Here is a 24,132-nt window from a genome sequence, read left to right as displayed (position 1 = left end):
AAAGAATATGGTCATTAAACAAAATTTTTTCATCTATATTTCTAGGCTTATTCCTGTCCATGAACAAACAGTATCTGTGATCTAATGAAAGTGTAAGCATAAATCTGAACAGATATTTGGCTTTTACATTCTTACATTTTGCAATGTGAGAACAGTTTTGCAAAAAAGTTAACTCATTAACTATGAAAGAAAGAATTTAATGAAATCACAACAATACAGAGACAGATATATGCAAATGGAAACAAAAATATTTAAGAGGGGGACCTGCTTTAGGTATTAGCCTTATGGTTGTTACTTTGGACTCCCTCTTCTCTGTGCTATTTTAAAATCATTATACTTAAAGGCACCTTAATAAAATACAAAATTTAAGAATGTAAAATTCGTCAAATCAAGTATGCTAAAGCAGAAACTGACTTAGGGAATTTACTTAAGGGGAATCTAACATGAACTGGGTGACCTGTTTATCAGATGTTCTACCTGTTATTTCATGCAATTCCCACAACTGTGTAAGATACATACTATCTCCATTTTATACATGAGAATAACAGATCTAATATGTTGAGAAAATTGGCACTTTTTCTAATATATAATACTAGTGATTGTCATATATTTCAGAAAAACAATTCTTTACATTATGAATTTGTGGCAAAAATAGTGATACAATCAAGACCAGATGATATTCAGCAAATTATATATTTAGTAAAGTGTTTTTCTATATTTCAAAAGAGGGTAAATAAGACTCCTATCTTAAGGAATAAGAACTATTTTTTTACAAATACTTTGACCTCTTTAAAAAAAAGCCCCTAACAAAACAAACAATACATATTTAGCTAATAATAATTACACATTTAAACAGCTCTGACACTAATTTTCTAAATATTATTATGATAAAAACTAAATACATTTCTCCAAATAGTTTATAGTAAGCTGATATTAGGAAGGTATTTTTAAAAGGAAAAAACAGATAAAAACACTTTGCATTTTCCATACAGTTCTCTCAAAAAGAACTCCACATTATTCCTCCTAAAATTTTCTTTTAATTTAAATCTAGAAAAATTAACACTTAAGGATGATTTAACAAATGACAGCTTCCCAATACATGCAAGATATACCTGAATTTGTTTCTGTATTTCTTCTGGGACTTTAGTCTGGGTTAGCTTATTTTTATAGGCACTTTTATAATTCTTGAGCAATTGCCTGTGTTTTTTTATGTTACTCCATGACCACATCCGTGTATACCTTCTTATATGAACTTCAAGAACAGAATCGATTGCGTATTTCCACCTGCAAATCAAATTTTGTTAATTTACATTGGAATACGAAGGTTTAAAAAAGCAGGAAAATAGCACTGACATTTTACAGCTACACTGTTACTGTTTCTGTTCTTATTAACTATATTCTTACAAAGGTTCAGCCATAACATTTCAGTTCCCCAATACTTCAATTTTCTGACTTAAATACATTATGAAATAAGCAAACCATTCCAGGAAGAGGGTATGTCAAAGCAAAATAATAAAGACAAAATGACATGCTGTGTGAAATTAATAATATTCCAATACATTTGTGACACTGAGTTCACATGCATGACTGAAGGGCAACATGATCAAAAAAATGTTGAAAGTCTTGAATACTAAGTTAAGAATTTAATCTAGGAGCAAGAGTATGAGAGAATGTGTTTATAAAAAAAAAGTAACAAGGACATAATATAAAAGATAGCCCTCTAATGTCTGTTAAAAAAAAGTGGCTTCATTACATGTCTTTAAAGGCCTATTAGCTCTGAGATTTCCTAATCATATGATTACATAAAATATTTTTTAAAAATTCTAACTCACCATTGTCGACCATTGGTATGAAGTGGTAAATAAGGCTTATATTTTCGGTAAGGAGCATTTCTAACCATGTAATCCACTGACTCCAAAAGGTCGATCATACTTAAGTACTATTAAAACAAAAATAAAGTTACATCTGTTACATCACAACATGGGTAAACACCAAATTTTATTATATTTTCTGCCTAGTGAGACTTGAACAATGAATACCACAGTTGCTTGGTGATTCAATAATATATTTCATCAAATTTAAGAAACCACCAATTGTAAGATAATATTAAGCACTGCCGATTAAACATCATACCACCAATAATAATATACATCCTATTTTCACATATATTAAAGTGTGAAATAAATGTAAATCTTAGAACCAATGAAATACGGTGTCTGTTACTACTGACATGAAACTCGCTTTAAACATACTTTCCTCTGGACCATCATTTCAAGTAGTGGCAACCTATAAGCTAAGTTTCCAAATTGCTCCAGGGAATTATTGCATAACTAAAGCAAGATAAAATTATTTAACCACCAATACAAAACAGCTCAAATGGAGGAAAACACACACATCGAGAAGACAGATGAAGAAAGAAGAGGTCTAACCTAACAGTTACCAGTACTTAACATGTGGACAGCAGGAACTGAAATGTATTTCTAAGTGTAAAACATACCCCAAATTTTGAAAAGTTAAGAAAAAACAAAAGGATATAAAATAGTGTAACAATTTTTAATTTTGATTACATGTTGAAATGTAATCACCACTTCCCTGGGGGCTCAGATGGTAAAGCCTACAATGTAGGAGACACGGGTTTGATCCCTGAGTCAGGAAGAGCCTATGGAGAAGGAAATGGTACCCCATTCCAGTACTCTTGCCTGGAAAATCCCATGGACAGAGGAGCCTGGTAGGCTGCAATCGTGGGGTTGCAAAGGGTTGGACATGACTGAGTGACTTCACTTTCACTTTTCACATGTTGAAATAATTATATTTGAGGTATGTTAAGTTACATGCAATGTTATTAATTTTAGTAACTAATTTCCTCTTTTCTTACTTTGCTAATGTAGTTACTAGAACATTTAAAATTACACATATGACTTGCATTATATGTGTACTGGACTGCACTGGGCTAAAAGTTCAATTAACTATAAACCCCTCGTCCTCCTTTCACTTCCAGTTCTCCAGATTAGTTATTGAAACTCCATAGGCACATAACCAAACTTGAGAAACAAGTAAAGGAAAAAAACTGCCAACACAGCTGTTCTAAAAATTAAGCAAACAATATTTAATGTAAAAGTGTCTGCTATTAAAATCTGAGGAAGGAAAATAAAACTATTAAAACCTTCCATCAAGAACTGGGAATTAAATGGAACCATGTCATGCATATATATGTCCTATATATAGGAACCTATATATAGGAACCATGTCCTATAATTCGGTAGGACTCTCCACCAATAAGGTGAAAATCAGAAAAAAAGAAAGAAAATTATTTCTTATATTTGGTATTCATTTTATTTTAAAAATATACATATAATCTATTTTTAGGAGTCAAAACTCAACAATAACAAACCAAAAGAAACACCAGAGCAGTGAAGTAGGAACAGTCACAGAGGACAAAAGCTGTTGAGATTCAAGGCTAGTCAAAGCTGTAAATACTTAAATGAATCTTACCTGAGGTTTGGTCAGTTCAATAGCAATATTTTGTACTTCTATGTTCCAATCAAGTTTAGGTGTTTTGAGCTCTGTTTCTGCATAAGGATTCATGTAAAGTTTTGCAGAGGCGGATATTGGCTGAAAAACTTACACAACATGGGAAGACATAAGATATGTATATATGCCCTTACCTATGAACAACTGTAAATAGTTATGTGAACACTGTTACCCTGAAAGTAAAGAAAAATGACCAAAAATATATTTTTTAAAATGAAAAAAAAAAAATCACCACCAAAAACTATTTAAGCATCTATTTATCTACATAATAAGAATTCCCAAACTCAATGGTAAAAGTGGAATCTCCAAGGAGGAAGATGGTGTTCTATGCTTCTAAGTAAGAAATGCACAAAATATACAAAATCTAATCTTGATTATTTACAACTGTGTAAAACTGTTTATCTTCCTTGCTGCAAGATATTTAATGATTTTATTATTTATTAAAAATACTAATACAGGGGTATGGATAAATTGGGAGACTGGGACTGACATATACACGTTACTATAATATATAAAACAGATAACTAATCAGGGAACTCTGCTCAATACTCTGTAATGGCTTATATGGGAAAAGAATCTAAAAAATGTGAATACATATATATATATAACTGATCCACTTTGCTGCACACATGAAACTAACAAAACATTGTACATCAACTCTACTCCAATAAAAATTTTTGAAAAATAATCATTATTGCCTGAGATGCCCCCACAAAAAATAACAATACAAGATCGGAAATAAAACTTAATTAATTTTAATCTTATTGAATCATAGTTAGAATTTAGGAAGAGAATCATGAATGAAATTCATATTACCCAGAAAAAATTGCCTACTACTTTATAATTTTCAAAATGATTATTACAAATATAGTTTTAGACTCAAAAGAAGACAACATTCTTGAAGTTAAGTAGTATAAAAAAGAGTATCAGGGAATATGACAGAGCAAAGTAATGTAATGAATTGTAATTGTGAACAGTATTAAAATTATATAAATTGTGATATCTTATAGTATTTATAATATACATAAGATTGCATAAAATTTTTTAACTTATTTAGAGGTTATTTATAACTGAAACATGCCCAAGAATAAAGTTGGAGATTTTTCTGAACAAGTTCTTTCATTAATGAAACTAAATGCTCTCACAAACTAACAGCATCTGAAAGCTTTACCATCATTAAATAGACACGCTTGTGGACATAAAGAGAAAGTGCCAACTCTCATATAAAGGCAGTTAGCTATAAAAGAATAAAAACAAAACAATAGTGAACCATAGTAGTATGGAACAGAGAAGAACATGGGCATAAAAACTGAGAAGAAACATAAAGAGGTACACTAAATATATACAAAAGAATAGCAGAGAAAATGTATGGGATAAATAATACAGGCAGCTTTGTTAGAGATCTACTTAAAAAAAATAAAGGTAAGGATGCCAAGAAACAGAAAAGATCTCTGGAGAAATTCAAATCAAAACAATAGTGAGTTTACCCCCGACATCTGTCAGAATGGCTACCATCAAAAAGTTTACAAATAACAAATGCTGGGAGAGAATGTGAAGAAAAGGGAACCTCAGTGCATTGTCAGTGGGAAATGTAAACTGGTGCAGTCACTACTGAAAACAGTATGGAGGTTCCTCAAAAAACTAAAAATAGAACTACCGTATGACCCAGCAATTCCACTTTTGGGTATATATCCTGAAAAAATAAAAACACTAATTTGAAAAGACACATGCACCCCAATATTCACAGCAGCACTATTTACAATAGCCAAGACATTCCAGCTACCCAAATGCCATCAAGAGAGGCAAGGATTAAAATATGGTATGTATATAAAATGGAATATTACTCAGCCATAAAAAAGAATGAAATACTGCCATATGTAGCAATATGGATGAACTTAAGAGAATATTATGCTTAGTAAAATAAGACAAAGACAAATATTACATGGTATCATTTATATACGGAATCTAAAAAAAAACACAAATGACTGAATATGCAAAACAGACACAGACTCACAGATGCAGAAAATAAACTTGTGGCTACCAAAGAGGAGAGCGAAGGGGAAGGGACAAATTAGGGTATGTGATTAACATGTACAACCAACAACACATAAAACAGATAAGCAATAAGGATTTACTGTATAGCACAGGGAATTAGACCCAATATCTTATAATAATCCACAATGAAGTATAATCTGTAAAAACACATTATCTATACTTTGTATACCTGAAATTAACATAATACTATAAATCAACTATGTGTATGCATGCATGCATGCATGCTCAGTCAAGCCTACTCTTTGCAACCCCATGGACTGGAGCCCACCAAACTCCTCTGTCCATGGAATTTTCCAGGCAAGAGCACTGGAGGGAGTTGCCATTTCCTGCTCCAAGGGCTCTTCCTGATCCAGGGACTGAACCTGCAACTCCTGCATCTCTTGCACTGGCGGGCAGATTTTTTACCACTGTGCCACCTGGGAGGCTACATTATCATCATCTATACTTCATTTTTCACAAATCTCTGGAGCAGTTTGTCGTAACACTACAATACTGACATGTTCAAGGTAATCTGAATATCAAGACCTCAGAGATTTCATTATTAAACAAAGAAAAGAAAATCTAATTCCTAAAACAAAGCAGATGATAACAAGATAGGGAAAAGACATGGAGGTCAAGGCGGCCAGCTGCTGGGGGGAACTGTAGCCACACTGCCCTTCTCTCTCTCTCCAGTAGTGTAAGTGTTACAAGCTATTTCTAAATACCAAGATATATACCGAATACGCAGTATCATGACACTAACATATAAAATGAATACTTTCTCTTTGTCAAAATAACTTTATCAGAAAACATATATATTAAAATAAAGTACTTAATTCCATGTTTCCTATAACATAAAATAAACTTTTACCATTACTTACTATATTGATGGTTTGGGGGTATGTTGTTACTTGTAAGAATTTCACTTTTCAGCTGATCCTAAATAAAAAATTTGAATGATATGAGAATGAAAAAGAAAATGTATACATTCTCAGCACCCCTGACACAAACATGCACATAAAATTTGGTTCTAAATCAGTATCTTTATTCCCAACTTTGTAATTATTAGTCCATAAGAAAAACACACTGAGCACTATTTACAGATAAATTTCTTTAGAGTATTACTTCAGTAGATAATTTTTATAAATTCTAAATATCTAGAAACAACATAAGACTGTTCCACTCTGACTTAAAATGTATATAATGTGTATACACACACGTTCATAAATTAGGATCTCAATCACTTTCTAGACAAAGGCAAATTAACCATTACAGTATCTTTCTGAGAAATAAAAGAATCTTGGAATTAATTCAGTTCAGAAAATTCAACTGTTCTTTTCTCTTCTAAGTAAATAAAATGACTAAGACTGCTTAGCTTTAGGACATGACTTAGCATGCTTAGTTTTGAATCAATCATTCACTATGATGCATCATTGTAAATGCTTAAAATATATGCTACAGATACATTTTTTAAAATCTGACAGGTATCTTTCTTTACAATCCTCTTCAAATAATCATTCTCATATGAAACTCCACAATGCAACCAGAATGCTATCAAAATGAGTGTGAAAAACCATAAATCCAGTTTTAATTAATAGTATAGGTTCTCATCTCACTATCAAGTGAAAGATGTCACAAAGATCTTCAAAAACAAAAATGCTATTCTTAAGGTAGAGTCAATTCCAAAAACTGTGTTGCATATTTCTGACTTAAACTTAAGTTTTGTTTAAGTTTACAACTTAAACAAAAGACCAGTATCTTGTCCTCATTAGAGACCTCGTATGTAAAATAAATCTCAGGGGGACAGTCAGCTATTCAGGGGACAAACTGAAATTACCAAGATCTCTTCCCTTGATCCCTGGTAAGACATGCTGCAGTTAACATTCCAGTAGGCGCTGAGACTATCAAGTCGTATCAGCTATAAAAGAAACATTGGAAAAATCAGGCAACTAACAAATTGAAGTTATGTATCAATGTTAAAAGAATATACTCATGCTCACTATACCAAAATCATCCAATTGTCATTTTGAACTTTTAAAGGGAAGAAGATAATACAAAACTGGAGGAAAACGAATGTATGTTAGTCAGAGACTTTACTATTAATCTGGGCTTCCTTAGTGGCTCAGATGGTAAAAAAAAAAAAAAAAAATCTGCCTGCAACCCAGGAGACCTGGGCTCAATCTGAGGGTCAGGAAGATCCCCTAGAGAAGGAAATGGCTATCTACCCAATATTCTAGCCTGGATAATTCCATGGACAGAGGAGCCTGGCGGGCTACAGTCCATAGGGTCCAGAGAGTCGGACATGACTGGGCAACTAACACTTATTAATCTAGCATTTGCTGAATTGTGCTTGCAGGAACACTGTTCCCAAGGGGATTTACCCATTCAATAATCAAATATTTATTGAGAATTTAGTATTTAACAGACTCTGTAAGTATTTCAGTGAATAAGAAAGACATGATTCCTCCAATGAATACAAATGGCTGTTTCAAAGGAAGGGTGAAGGGAAGAGGATTCTATGATCAACAAAGGTGGAGAAAGGTACATACAAAATATCCCTTTGGAAGATTCAAAGTGTTTATTAGCATATTTAGAGTATTGTGAATTCCCGGAGTTTAAAACAAAATAAAATATACCTGTCTAACTATGAACAGCTCTCTGTTTTAGTCAGTAATCTTACTTGACCAGAGAATATTTTTTCAACAAATCTAATATTATCTCAATTATCTAATGCCCCATCAAATACAATTTGGGAAATATTAATTTTATCCAGTTTCTTTATATTCCAGGTGAAGAATCTAAACCTCAGAATAGGTAAGTGATTTTAGAAGGTAACATAGTAAGTAGCTGAGCCAAAACTAAACCCTAAACTTTCAACTCCCATTCCAATGGTATATTCTGCTCTATCAAGGTTTCTTGAAGAAAATACATTAAATGTTTGTACTTAGGAAAATAACTAGATTAAAAAGTCTAGTCTAGTACCTTGTATATAATTTTTTCTGCTTCATTTAATATGCACGGTGTCCAGTGTTTGTTTGCAGTCTAAAACAAAAAAAAAAAAAAAGAATAACTGTGAAATGAAGTATATGTATCACAAAACAGTGCTCTAATAACTGTAACAAAATAACTTAGAAATAACAAGACATCTAGTTAACACTGGCTAATGTGAGTTACCTGTTTTTCACATACATATATTACAAAATCAAAGGAACAGTGAAAAAGAGAATTGAGGAGGTTCTAATTTAATTGAGTTCATTCATCTAGAAAATAATTACTGAGCTATTCTGTGTCTGAGAGTGGGTATGAATAAAAAAAAAAAAAGAGCTAGCTAGGCAGTAGTTAGATGTCACTGAGTGGAGTAAGAGGAGGTTAAGGAGAGGCTTTTTAATTTTAATATAAAGGAGAGACTTAAATGCACTTAAATGGTTAGAAGACAGCGGTGGGCAGGGAAGAAGAGTTGAAGATTTAGGAAAGAAAAGGAAATTGACAGAAATAAGGAAGAAAGGACAAAAGGTAGAAGAAATGAGAGAAAGTCGGGGAAAGGCTCCTAAGGACATGGGAAAGGATGGGATCCAGTCAGAGGTGGGGAGATTATCTAAGATTTAAGAGTTAGTTTGCATTTGAAAAGATGGAAAAAAGGAATGGTACAGATACAGAAAAAGGTGAGTCTGCTATTATTGTTGTTATAATAGTCAATGTAGTAGTTCAAGGAGAAATTCAGCCAATGTGCCAAATACTTTATTCAAACTATTTAATGAAATCATCACAACAACACTAAAATACAGGTACTCTTGTATTAATGAATGGCGGCTGGATAGAAGGAAACCAACATGGTAACCAGAACAGTAAGGTGTCACAGGTGCTCTGATAAAATACAAAGGGGAATATTAAAAAAAAAAAAAAAGGAAGAGTAAATTCTAAAAGTAAAAAAAAAAAAAGAGAGAGAGAGTGAAACAGGAATATCTCAAGGAAATATTAAAACCTGAATAGAATCACCAGGCAGTTTAAGGGAGAAGAGTAACACAGGCAAAGAAAACCGTATGAAAACTCTGGGGGAAGATACAGAGGACCCGACGACAGCACACCGTGAGGACCACACCTCGTCCTCTGCCCTCGTACTCCTGTGATCGGTCAACGCAAAGCAAGCCACACGACTATTCCGTGGTTTTCATTTGGTCTGCTAGAAGCTCAATATTAAATACTGACCTTTCTTATGACTAATATTGTTAGTCTCATTTCTCTGGAACGATTACGCCTCTACCTTTCAGAACACAGATTCTGGTTCTTCCAAAGTGTTATAGTATTATTTCTTTTTTATTGAAAGCTACTTCAAATTTATTTTGGAAACAAGCAGAGGATAAACAGTGTATTGAACACTCGCTTCCTTGACTCCCTTTCCTTTACTTCTCCAACACCTGTTAATTCTTTTTGCTTTGATCTTCAACTGATGTATATCTCTACTTCTCTGTATGCATGTATCATTCTTAAGGAGTCCATGGAACAGAGACCTTTTCCTGTTTAATAGACTACTTCTCTTTCCTTTTTCCTTCATCCTCTTTCCCTCCTAAGGCCCTCTTCACATAACTAATCAAAAAGCAAAAATATACCCAATGTGATTTACTGCTCACTGTCCTTAACTTTAAAACATGTTTCCTACCACTCAGTTGTCCAGAATAGAAAAAAAAAAAATGTCCAACCAGGATATACCCACCCTATATACTAAGGACCATAAAAGAAAAAACAAACTGCACTGCAAAATACTTAATCAAAATAAATTATCTTATGTACACTTCAATATAATAAACACACAGATACATACATATAAACAGATACACATGTACAAGCTATTTGGAAATTATACTGTGGATAAGAACTTGACTCTATGGAAATCTATCTTCCCCTAATTTACTACACATTTAAGATACAGCTTTTAAGACTTTCAAAACACTTGTTCTTAATATTTTTATATTTGTTAAATACAAAGATAAATCAAAATAATTAGAGAATATAATAAAAGTATCGCTAAAATTGTAAATTTCTAGAAAAGTTACACATAAAAATAAAACAGCTATTTGCAGCAATAGCTGATTTAGGAAATTCACCCTGAGAATAATATTTTACAGATTCCACAGAAATTTTAAATAAAGTCAACTTTACCAATAGACTAAGTTCTCCCAGCGTGACACCAAATGAAAGAGGCCGCTCTGGATCTGATATCTGTTAAAGAAAAAAAGTGACATTAAAATGCACTCCTAGTGAGCGTAAATCCATTTCACACTCTACAACAGGCAACAAAGGACAATGAATTTACAGGTAAGTTACACAACACAAATGGATTTGTGGAGAAGAAAGGGAAGGAAGACACTAACATGGCTGAGATTCTCCATATTCTGTAGGCATGACAAAAACATGATACCTTCCCACTGGAGATATTTTTTTACTAGAAGTGAGAACACTCACTAAGACTAAACAGATTCTTGTCCAGATAGTTTAAAAGAGACAGTCTCTTTATGTATAGCACTAAAGATGTTCTCCATAAATAAATAAAACAAGGAGTTGTAGATAAAACAGTGCCACTAAATTATTTTTTAAAAGATTTTCACATTTAGGAATGTGAACTCTCTCTCTACACCTTTAATTTCCAATGACACTTTAAAAAACTGTTAGAAGATGCTCAAGATCCTTAATATTTAATTCTCCCAATCCCTTAACCCAAAATCTGCTATTATTAAACTGATCTATTTCTCATTTCAATATCTAAGTAATATTTATACACAGTGCTTAAACTGTGCCATTGTGTGTATGATGACTTTGTTTTTGACATCTCAGAGATGTACAAAAATTAGTGCTTCATGGTCATGAAAGAAAATAGGGAAACTAGAGACAAAAGAAAAATCACATAATGTTCTAAATCATCCATTAGGGACTTGAGTCACATACACCCTTCTCAAACAGGAAAACCATTATCTGGTATAGCTGTAAAGCGTGAGCTTTGTTTTTAATATCAGATATATTATGGTTTGTGGCAAAATATATTTCCTTCATTCCCATATTCATCTTTTTAGGCCTATGGATACCAAGCTCAAGATAATTTGCAGCTAATTCAGAAGGAACTTTAATAAAACACAACTCCTCAGCTGCTAATGCACTCCCCATAAATTACTGCTCTCATACAATGAGCATCTTTATGATAAATTAAACTCCCCCTACCCTCATTTCTATATTTTAACTATCTCTCCACACACAAAAATTAAGGTAATCACACTGAAAGAGGCAAGATACAAGGAAGATGCCTTTGTGCTTTTAATTTTTTCTGTAGATTATTTTAATATATTTTGTCACTGACACCAACTTAAATTTAATTGCTATTATTTGTCCCACTCCTGTGCATCTCTGTGTTTTTTCATTAAAGAGAAAGAAATAATGTACCTTTCAAATTGTACTTGCTCAGTAGAAAAGCTTAGCTTAAGTTTAAACTGAAAGTGGGAGGGAGGGTCAAGAGGGAGGGGACATATGTATACCTACAGGCTGATTCATGTTGATGTTTGGCAGAAACCAACACAATACTGTAAAGCAATTATCCTTCAATTAAAAATAAAAAATTTTTAAAGCTGATTGTTATTCATCAACATACCACTGGCTTTAAGAATAATTCTTTTAACTTCCATGACAAGTTGAGTTCTAAGTTTGTTTTAAACAAGGCAATTAATACATTAGGCTTTTTAGACACTGGTTTGTAAAATTCCGTCTACTGGACTTTCCAGGTGCCTCAGCAGTGAAGAATCCGCCTGCCAATGCAGGAGGCATCTGAGTTCGATCCCTGATCCAGGAAGATCCCACATGCTACGGAGCAACTAGGCCTGTGTGCCACAACTATCGAGCCTGTGCTCCAGAGCCGGGAGCCCCAGCTACCGAGCCCATGTGCTGCCACTACTGAAGCCTGCACGCCCCAGGGCCCCTGCTCCACTGAGCCCATGTGCTGCCACTACTGAAGCCTGCACGCCCCAGAGCCCCTGCTACGCAACTAGAGATGCCACCGCAATGAGAGGCCCAAGCATGCAACTCGAGAGTCGCCTCTGCTCACCACAACTAGAGAAAAGCCCACACAGCAAGGAAGACTCCAGATAGCCAAAAAACATTTTCAGTCTAATGATGAGCTAGGTTTCTCAGACATTTGTTTGTTAGCAAAGTTCAGTCTAATGACTACAGAAAACCAAAACATAAAGTTGGTATAAGATGGAGATGGTATATCTTGAAAAACTACAAGTGTATCTTACTGAATATGACTGAAAAAAGGGACTCATCAGGAAAGTAAAACAAATTCTCTATATGGCAGTATGACTTTAAATGTAATCTAAACTTAAAGCAAACTAAAAACAAAAAAGAAAGCAAACTCATTTTTGGAAAAGATGAAAAAGCATTTCCAATTCATTACGTAAATGAAAAAATTCAAGGGTTTTCATTTACGCTTCAAACTTTAAGACAAAGAATGCCTATTAAGTTCAAAATATTATGTTTAATTAAAATTAATCAATCAAATAGTTCTTAACCAACTAACATTAAGCTCTTAGTTATCAGTAAAGTGGTTACTAAACATTGCTCCACATGTGTGTGAGTAGCTGTGTGTGCTAAAATCCTGTGTGGTAGAATGTAAAGTACATGAGACTAGCAGCCAAGTGACCTGGGTTTTAGTCCCCTTTCTACCAACCAGCATTGTAACTGATTACTTCATTACCTCTGGGAACCAATTTTTTTGTCTTTGTAAAAAAAAAAAAAAAAATTAGTTCCTTAAAGCTTTATTAGTCTAGGTCTTTAAACAAAATTCAAAATAAATAATAAAGGAAAATCCAAAAATCTCTTAAATTAGCTTTAGAAATATACATATGGAGGTTTATGATATATTTACACATTTAATGAAAAAAGCTTAATGCTAGTAAGGAATTATGGTAGTGTACTAATCAGGAAAAACTTAATCTTGAATTTAAAACTGCCATGTATGGGTAAATCAATAATTAATAATAATAAATGTCATAAAACACACAATTACTAACTTAGACCAAGTAAACTACTTACATCATCTTCATATTTAATGTGAATGTCTGTGATTTTTACTTGTACATTTTTAATTACTTGAGTTGCCAATTTTTCCAAAAATGTATCCTTTTTGGCTTCTTTTGGTTTATCTATAAAAAATAGAAAAATACAAGTTCAAGAGTTGAAAGAATCACATAATTCATAATCAACTATCGAAGGATAGCTAAAGTACTACTCAATGGGAATTACAACCTATTCCTTGCTTTATTTTAGATTTTAATATGCATTTCCAACTTAAAACTTATTTTTCATCCACTATATCAACAGGGAAATCCCTAAAACTTATTTTGAAGTTACATCATAATCTAACATTTATTTTACCTTTGAAGACAGAAATCAAGTGGCAATGTGTATAAATAACACATGGCATAAAAACCACTTTTACCTACCTTTTGAGCGATCAAGACCTTTAAAAGGTTTCTTAAAATGTTTTTTGTGCTTTTTACGTTTACGTCCTTCTCAGTGGAAGCATTTTAGTGAGAAAAGGATAAAATTCAAGTTAGCAGACTAGAGGACAGAAAAGAAAACAAGAGACTTCTTCCTGACAGAAAATTCTGGTACAATTCACCGTATTTTATTCGAAACTGACCTGTTATTTCAATACAGGCAGAAATTCACAAACTTTTTTTAGTCTAGAATAACCTTCTGTAATAAAATAACTACTTGGCAGGTGCAATTACACAAAAATTGAGTAAAATATCTGTACACAGGGCCCTTTAGAATATTTATGACTGTTTATAATATAAACTTTAATTTTTAATTTCAACATTGCCAAAATATTGGAAATGTAATAATGAGAGAATATGTATGGTAGGAGCACAAATGAAATGAATGGGTAGGATGCTGACAGATGACTTCTTCTGAATGATACACCTCACAAAAATAGGATTCTTTACAGTCTTGAGGCTATAAAGAATACAAAAAGGGCAAAAAAAAAAAATGCACACAGAATTTTACCTTTGGCTTAATAATTCCTTTAGCATCTCTTTTATTTGGCACTGCCTAGTTCCAAGGCATTAACCCAAACCTATCTAACCCAACTCACAAATCTTTACATTCAACCGCCTGCTACACATCAAGTCCAGTCTTCACTCTTGGAGCAGCCTCCGTGTGGTCTCCCCTTCCTCCGACCTCCACTCTTTTCTCTGACCTAACCTCCTCTGACCTAATACTACCAGATCCACATCTCCTAAAATACTATTCACAGCCTGTTAATCCCTGCTCAAAATTCTTTTAAAGGCTCTTTGTAGCCTGCCAAATAAAATGAGAAAGTGTTTGCAAATGACACAGAGGCCCTTCCCTGATCGAATCCCTATCTCCTCGTCCTGTTCTATCTTCTGCCACTCATCCTTGCACTGGACACTTCAAGAAGACTACTGCTACTTTCCAAAACAAACTATAACTTAAAAAAAAAAATTTTTTTTTAATTTGTCCTAGGGTATAACTGATGAACAACGTTGTAACTGTTTCAGGTGAACAGAAAAGGGACCCAGCCACACATACACACGTGTCCATCCTCCCCTAAATTCCCCTCCATCCTGGAGGCCACGTAACACTGAGCAGACTTCCATGTGCACAGCTGTAACTTTCTAACGCCTTAATGCCTCTACACGTAGTAGATTGCCTGAACTTAGTCTGCTCTCCCTGAAGCTCTTCAGATAAATTCCCAGGAGGCTTTCAAATCTCAGGTCCAGCACTACTGCTTATGTAACGCCTTCTTCAACTCTTCCAAGAATCTCCAAGGCCATCCACCCTGGTACCTTATACAGACTTCCACTAAGCAATGGATATGCTATATTTGAAGTATCTGCACAACTGTTTTGTTTCTAGTCAGGAGGAGTCCTTCATTAGGACAAGAATTATCACAATATCTAGGCGCAAAGCATATCATATGTTATCTGTTCAACTGAATCAAAATTATCTACATCTGGACATTAAAATAAAATATACAAGCTCAATTAATGTCATAGAGCAGATACTGAGATTTAGCATGAAATTTTAAATTTGTTCTTCCTTGATATTTTAAAGCAAATTATCCTGCCACTACAAGAACTAAGAATCAAATTATCAAGTCCTAGATTTTTAAGCCTAAGACCCTAAATTTCAAGAAGAAAATATTTACTAAACCTGTAACAAAATCTGGACTTTGCTATTACCAGGAGTTCTTGTCACAGTCATGGTTCCCTAAATCTTTTTCATTTACAAATTAAACATTCAGCAAAGTTCTCAGAGAAATACTATTTGAAAAGAAATAGCTAAGAAAGCCAGAGAAGCCCTGAAAACCATCCCACTCAGGTAGAAAGCTTTCAGAGACAGGATTCAGCTGCCTCGGTTTAGAGTCTAGAATAACTCACTCTTCTCATCTGACCTTCTATTATCCTTCTGGTTTCACATTTGTCCTAGCACCTTGTTCTGTCTTTGATCTCAATGTTAGATGTACCATGTTTCAAATGGTTTCAAAATCTAATCTGAGTACTACAGAGTCTTCATTTAATCTGATGGATAATAAATGTATGATCCCCAGTCACTTTCTAAAGCAGTTCTCAAATGTTTTGGTCTTAGGGTCCCTTTAACACACTTAAAACAAGAACCTTAACCAGCTTTTCATTAGGGTGGGTTGTAACTACAGATACTGATATTTACCATGTTGGAAATCAACACTGAAAAGCTTTTTAATAGTTATTAACTTACAAAATAACCCACTATGCAATAGCACAGGTAACGTGTATTTATGAAAAATAACTATGTTTTCTGAACAAAAACTTGTAATGAGAAGATTGATATGGTTTTATAATCTTACAAATCTCCTTAATGTCTGGTTTAGTAGGAGACTGCTGGATACAAATACCTGCTCTTGCCTTCGCTCTTTTAGGATCTATTGTTTAGATTGAAGTAAGTAAGGAAAGTCTGACTAATTACAGAAATGTAATAGGAAACAGAAGGAACATCTTCATCTTTTGCATATGAACATCTTTTCATGTAATTATGGACATTACATCAAACTCAACTGGAATCTGAAATCTTGGAATCTGAAATTATCAGTAAATTTTTCATCTAAATTAAAGCTGGTCTACCATGCACTTTAATACATTCATAGTATTTTACCACACTTTGATAATATGGAAATACTGCTTCATTGAATTATACAGATCTTACAAATGTGGAGTCACTTTATTTTTTTAATATAAAAAAACACACTGTTAATACCACCAAAAATCTCATCAGAAAAGTCTCTGAGTACGGGAAGCTGTGAAGCTCAAAGTGGCAAATACAAATTCCCCCAAATTCTAATTTTTGTTCAAAAGCTCAAATTTTATTGCTGGTAACAAACACTGTCAGTTCTTTTTTCTTAAAGCTGTGTTGTTGAAATGTCTACCAAACACCCACATCTGAGTAGTAACAGTCTGTCAGCCATTCTTCGAAGTAAAATGGCTTTCCATGAAAAAAGTACTAGTTCCACTGCAAACCCAAACAACTGCACAAGTATTTTCCCTTGAGACAATTATCCTGTTTCAGTCTACAGAAGCGCAATGTATGCTTCCTCTTTTGTCACAAAACTACAATGACAAATATACTCAAGAGCTGTAATCTATTAAAATTAAATGGTTTCTACTTCATCAATGATTTTCTTAAGTGAAACTGGTGCTTCTTCCATTCCGTTCTGCTTCTTACTGTGAGTGACTGGCAGGGAACAATACAATGGCTACTGGCAGTAGGGTTTGGTGCCACTACCTGAAATCATGCTAAGGCAGCCAGCAATCTAACACAACACTGCTTTTGCACCATCAGTACCAATGTCAAAACAGAGGGAAAAAAAAATAATGTCTTAGAATTATTATGAAAATAGTTTTGACTTTTTGAAAATCATTGCTCCAGAAAAAAAAATTTTAATGAGTAAATATACACTTTCAAACAATCAGACACAACTGAGCAACTCAACAACAACAAATATACACTCAGAAACTGAAAAAATGAAAGCATTATAAAGAACACATTAAGTCCTGGGCAACTAAACAAAAGATACCTGCCACAAAATTAACTATCCTCATTTCAGAATCAAATTTTAGGCCAAGTTTAGTTTTTTGTCTTGTTTTTTTTTAATACAGGCTAATACACATTTTTGGAATAAAAAGAAACTCTGAATCATGAAGTTTTACTTTAGAGTAACCTCTGTCTGTTTTGTTTTGTTTTTTAAGCACTGCTGCCCAATGATTTTTTTACATATTTAAATAGGCCACTAGAACTCATTTGTATCCTGGAGGCAGGTTGCACCTAGTAAGATCAGAAAACACTGCCCCTGGCAGACTATAGAAAGTTGGTTCAATTAAAACCCACAAAATTGGACAGTGAAGCATGAGTTATCTTTTATATTAAACAAAGTGACTCTAAGACAAAGAGTCAGTCACTCTTACTCAAGGGGCAGATTTGTTCAGAGAAACTCCTTTCAGGGTAATTTCATTCACGCTATGAAATCTGCCATGCAACTAATTCTTCCATTTGTCATAATGAACCTAAAAATTAAAGAAGTTTCTAGCAGCAAAAGTAATTCTATCATAATGCTTAACATTGTTTATATCTTGAGATAGAGATGCCACTTGCTTGTCATTTAATCAAAACAAATTTTAAGTGTGACTAAGTTAATATAACAAGTTCCTAAAAAGTTATAGAAAATAAGAGTTAAATAAAATTACTGTTTAAAATATTAGAACTTATTTTAATGTGTTTGGTAAACTTCCTAAGATACCAAAAAATCCTACTGTAAATCCTAAAGCAGTCAGCCTTCAGATCTGCCTTTTTTGTGAGGCTGTCCAGGACAGTAGTCTGCACATGCTGTCAAGCTACTACACAGGTGAAGCAAATCAGGGAGGATAAGAGAAGCAAGTCAGGGAAACATCTTTTATCAAGGGCCTAAATAAAGTCTCACTCAAAAAACAAAGGTTCCATTTTATTGCTCTTTACAAGTTTGAAAACCACTGCTACAGAAGATATTATTTAATTGAAAAACTACTATACTATAGAACAAAGTCAAAAAAGGTAGTCCTGATTTAGAAGTTATCCACAGATCAAACTGTAAACTGCATAAGGGCAGTGGACTGGGTCTGTTTCACCCCATGAACACTGAGCATCCAGCATGGTCTTCCTACTAGAAGACATGAAGCGTTTGGTGAGTGAATAAATGGATGCAGAAGGTGGAAGAAAGAAAATGACAGTGAAGGGGAAAAACATGAATTACATTTCCATATTTTATAAAAGGATGACATGCCATATAAACTCCATTAAAAGCACACACATGGGTAAGAATATAATTTTGTATGTAGCTCAGTATAATTAACCATGCATACCCACCAGGCTTGATGTCCTTGTAAACAAAGTTTTCCAAGCCATATATGAACTCCCCAGAATGTGTGCCTGCATCCGCACGGCAGCAATAACCAAAATGCAAAGCATTTTAAAGACATCCTGAATTTCACATGTAACATATGTCTGAACTTAGTTCAAAGAATTAGACATTATGTAACAGAGTAAGTAAAATGCAGTGACACTAAAGCAACTTACTTCTACAGAAATATTCTCAAGTGACACCATTTCCATTCTTTCAACACACAAGCTTTGTTTTCATACATTAAAACAAAAACTCTTAATAATTAAAATGATAACAATTAATACTTTCAAGTTAAGCAAAACAGACAAACACCAATTATGGCTAATGTCTCACTGATTTACCCCATTTTCAAAGAGAGCAAAAATCTGCTATTTTGGTTCCCTTTCTGCCCACCATTTGTTCATTTTCAGAACAAAACATTGCTGCAATATTTATGCTAATTTTAGGGTTAGCTGAAATGAATTCATCTTATTTTAGTATCATGTTCCCTTCAAGACACACTGCCTGAATCCTTTCTATTCATTTTTGTTAGTTATGGTTAGGAAGCACCATCTTCCATTTTGCTCCCCAAATCCAGCTTAGGTACCACTACCTAAAATACAGCCATGATCAATCACATTGCTCTCCAGATTTTTAAAGAAAAAGTAACTTACTAACTTTCTCACTGACTATCAATCAAAGTCCACTATAACGCAGAGTCAAGAACCAGACTAAGTTCAAATTCTAGCTCTAACATTTTCTAACAGCATAACCCAGAACAAGCTTTTAACGTCCAGCTTTCTCGACTATAAAATGGGAACAATAAAAGCCTTTATAGAATAGAATTATGACTATTAAATGAGTCAGTTGATATTAACCACTTTGAAGAGTGACCCATAAACAGTAAATTCTCAATAAATGTTAGCTGCTATCATTATCACCATCACCATCATGGTATTTAAATTTCTCAAAACTGATATAAACTTAGCTTTCCAACTCCTCTCGAGCTACACTATCAAAGTCCCAAATTCTTAGCAGCTCCCCATACATACTCTACACTTTTTCATTTCACTATTGCTTTAACCTAGAATGCCCTCTCTCCCTTCTGCACACTCAGCTGAAATACAGACCTTCAGAGTGTCCGCCCTGATCTCTTGACTGAACATGATAAGCCCTTTATGAACTTCTGCAATACTCTAACTATATCTCACTAATGAGACTCAACATCCTCTCCTGCCTATTACTATACATGAGGTCTCTGACAGTAGGCTACAGGAATTTTCTAATTTTTGTGCTTCCAACAATGTGTTGAACGGACTGGCAGCAGACTTCTCAAAAGTACCTGGAAGTCAAAAGATTTTTACACTTAAAATTCTCATTTTAAACGCAATATTCTATCCCCAGCCAAATCAAACAAGTGTGGAAGTAAATTACAAAACTTTCAGACTTGTAAGGATCTTAAAAATTATATCCAGTACATCCTTTCTTAAAAGCTATCAGAAATGCTTCAGCTAAACAAAGGAACAAACTAACAACAAAAGGCAAGGGACTCAATGAATTAAAAACAGAAGAGCAGTGAAGATCAGTTCTAGGATGACAATTATACAGCAGAACTAAAACAAAACAAAACAAAAAAAACCACAACCAAAAAAACTGCTCATCAAGAGGGAAAGGGGGAGAGGGAAAGGACAACAGATGTGTTTGGGCAATTGGAAAATAACACTGATAGCCATATGATTGCTAGATTTCATGTAGCACACAAAAGAATTTAAGGTAAATTTAAATAGAAGGAAAGAAGCATTTACAAATTTAAGAAAGAAAAACAAAAGACTGGTGCAGAGGAAATAAAATCACAGTATATTATCTGACCCATCCAGTGAACAGTAATTATTTTGTCACAGTAATGTAAATTTTGACTCATAATTGGCCAAAAATTATGATATGGCCATATTATGAGAAGATAGAAAGAGGAATTAAGGATGAAGGAAGATGGTAACAGAGGTAAATTCCTTGACTACTGTCATAGGAAATGCAAGACAGTGCCTTACATTAATAAATTAGACAACCACAGAGTGTTAATATTTCTAAAATGATGGCTCCCTCTAAGGAGTGAGTCGAAAGGGTAGAGAAGGGTGAAACAAGAAACTGACATTTTTCATAAGTCTTTTTGGAAAAAATGTTTGATTTCAGAGTCAACGTTAACTCTAAAATTTTAAGTGTTTGATAAATTAATATTTTAAAATATAGAATCTATATAGCATTTGAAAATCTTTTGACTTTACTAGGAATTTACTATTACCCTTTACTTTACAATTGCCTTTCCAAGAAAATAAATTTACTACAATGAAATAAAAGAAGAAAAATATCAAGAAGCTTATTTTCACAGTTAACCAAACTCTCTAGAAATGAACTTATATTTCAATTTTCTTTTTTTCCCACATAATAGTGGGCAGGCACTCTATTTTATCAAATGAAACAAACTGAGTAAAAAAGTACATCTTTAAAGCAGAGCAGACTAAAGACTCTATTTTCATTTTTATCAACTGCTGCTTATAGTTAAATAATTTCCTCTCCTTACCTCTGAGTCTCTATACATAAGGGATAGTGCTTTTGTGCTTTCAAAATCAAGAAATAAGTGGTAAAATAATAAGTATAAAAAATAAAGTCTAGTAATCAAGTCAAAACCGTTAATTAACAATGGTGAAATGGAAAGCACATAAAGGCCAGGGTTGTTTTTAATCATTCACATGAACAACATTATATGAAGACAGGGTCTATACTCATATAAACTAGAGAAAGTACTTACATGCAGTCAAAATGACTAAATGTATTTCTTAGTAATTGAGAAAAAAAATCTCTGTCAACATATTTCCCAACTTCTAAATTTATCTCTTTTATACTTAGAGCACTTTGTTGACAAACCTAATACAATAATGTTAATGAAACTGAGTTTCAATTTCTGAATCTTAGTTCTATCCTAACAAAAACTAAACTTATTATCCAAGAAGCTACAATATAATGATTATTTATAAGCCTAACAGCCCCATTAATACAAGCTTAGTACTACAGATGTTGATCCTCTATAGATTTATCAAATCATCCTTAACAGTCTCTCTGTGAGACCCAAAAATAAGTTTCCTAAGTATTAACAATCCAGTAGTCAAAATTCACAAGCACTTAATAAAAAATGTATAGCAAATTACCATTTTGCTGATTAAGTTGTCAACTACTAAAACGGAGAAAGTATATACTATGCTTTCTCTTATAGTTCACTGGAAACACTAAAATACTTTGAAAGCAATCACAGTTATTGCTACACCAAAAAAAAGAAAAAAATGAGTTTGGGGTTTGTTTCTCAAGAGGGAAAATATAACTTAATTATATATATTAAATTAAAGAGTATCCAAGCAATATATCCAAGCATATATAAATACACCGATTGATGACTACATATAACTATATGTATGTGTATTAACAGATTTAATCTGAACTGATTTAAGAAAGAACTTAAATTCTAGTGCTTTCTAAGCCTTTTTCCTCATTTTGATAAAACTATTTCTAATTAACCAATATTGAATAAAAAGAAATATTCACACTGAATTGGCATAAAACAAAACCACGACCACTTTGCTTTGTTTGGCACATAAAAGTGACAGAAATTAAGAAAACTGTTTTCACGGAAATACAGATCCTTGAGTTTCAGCAGAAACATAAGATATGGTTAAATATGAAAAGAGAAAGGAAAAAATGTTTAGACTTTTAAAATTTTCTACCATTAAAACAGCCTCTGTATCTGAAATATTTTAGTACTTTTCTGTAAAAGAATCAGTAATTCTGAATAAGGAAAAAACATGCAAGGAAAAAAGAATTAGAATCATTGACAAAGAATTTTAATAAACAAGCTATTTTAAGAGAGATTTCTCTCTTGATTTAATTAAATATCAGCAGCTTAAGCATCTTATTATAATATCTAAATATAATTTCTATCATTTCTAACATTGGCCATATCTTTTAAGAGAGACCAACGAGAAATGCATTTCTAGTGCCATCTTCTTCCATCATAGAAATACATAAACATGCTACCAAATGATGCAAAAATGATGTAAAATGCTATTAATTCTCATACCCCAATTGGCAATCAGAGTATGATTCGACTTGAAAGAGAAAAACAAACTTGCAAAGGCTTGGAAATGCCTTCAACTCACCATCCTACGACCATTCTGTTTTATCCTATCCTTATTCTTGCTCCATAAACCAAATTAAAATAGTAACCAGATTTATTTTTAGATAAAAACAAAATATTAAAACTTAAGATGTTAAAATGTTGAAATCTGAAAAACCAATTTTTAAAAAATATCCTGTACAATATGAAAAGATACAGCAAGGAAAAGAATTACAGCACCATTTCCTCTAAACATTACTTCACTATATTAATATGCTGAACTTTATTATCTTTCAACAACACAGGTGAAAATGCAGACAAAGAAACCATTAACCTTTGGCAAAAACAAAGAGGACTACAAGAACTCAAAGAATTTGGGAAGTCACCATAAAGTAGCATAGTAGAAATGACTACTTAAGAAAAGTAAGAAAATTTAACTGGCAGTGAGATAAAATAATCACAAAAGCAATGATTCCTAAATGTGAGTCATTAAAATCTTTATAATCAATATTATGAGATATGACGTTAAAAGGAGATTCTTTGGAACAATAGCTTATGAAGGCTTATGAAAGAATCCTCTTTACAGAGTATTAAATGTATCTAAAACATAGGTGTATGTACATTTACCTAAAACATAAACATATTGTACCTTTCTCTGCTGCTTTTTGAAGGGCTTCTTCAATTCGGGATAACTCTCTCTGTTTAATATCTTGCAAGGATTTTTCTTCCTTTTCAGCATCATATTTAATACCTAAAAATATATGTAGTTAATTCACACATCAAGAAAAGCAATAATAAATAAATAAGAGAAGTTCAGCCTCATTATATTGTGTGTATGTGTAACAGGTAATTTTTTAAGCAAAAAACATTTATATTTTTTGGATTGGTTTTACAAAAAGCTTACATAAATGATTCTTATCTATTTAAAAAGTTCACATCAAAAAGAAAA

General features: G+C 33.0%; 1 protein-coding gene across 4 annotated transcripts in view; it reads right to left on the bottom strand.

Moving 5' to 3' along the window:
• The window catches only part of VPS13C (vacuolar protein sorting 13 homolog C), a 169,871-nt gene that overhangs the window by 127,302 nt on the left and 18,437 nt on the right, over positions 1-24,132 (bottom strand). For 2 of the 4 annotated variants that reach the window (XM_070469192.1, XM_070469190.1), the window contains exons 5-15: positions 23,833-23,934; positions 19,006-19,068; positions 14,049-14,114; positions 13,639-13,748; positions 10,723-10,782; positions 8,548-8,607; positions 7,403-7,483; positions 6,447-6,504; positions 3,493-3,620; positions 1,833-1,939; positions 1,113-1,284 (exon numbers count right to left, since the gene is read on the bottom strand). In XM_070469192.1, coding sequence (XP_070325293.1) covers positions 1,113-1,284; positions 1,833-1,939; positions 3,493-3,620; positions 6,447-6,504; positions 7,403-7,483; positions 8,548-8,607; positions 10,723-10,782; positions 13,639-13,748; positions 14,049-14,114; positions 19,006-19,068; positions 23,833-23,934 — 1,007 coding nt within the window. The remainder of the gene's footprint in view (positions 1-1,112; positions 1,285-1,832; positions 1,940-3,492; positions 3,621-6,446; positions 6,505-7,402; positions 7,484-8,547; positions 8,608-10,722; positions 10,783-13,638; positions 13,749-14,048; positions 14,115-19,005; positions 19,069-23,832; positions 23,935-24,132) is intronic. The other 2 variants (XM_070469193.1, XM_070469191.1) reach the window with 1 other exon arrangement.

The sequence above is a fragment of the Odocoileus virginianus genome, chromosome 6 (assembly GCF_023699985.2).
Source record: "Odocoileus virginianus isolate 20LAN1187 ecotype Illinois chromosome 6, Ovbor_1.2, whole genome shotgun sequence".
Taxonomy (NCBI): Eukaryota; Metazoa; Chordata; class Mammalia; order Artiodactyla; family Cervidae; genus Odocoileus; species Odocoileus virginianus.
Note: the sequence above shows the minus strand (reverse complement) of the source record. Positions and strands in the feature narration are given on the sequence as shown.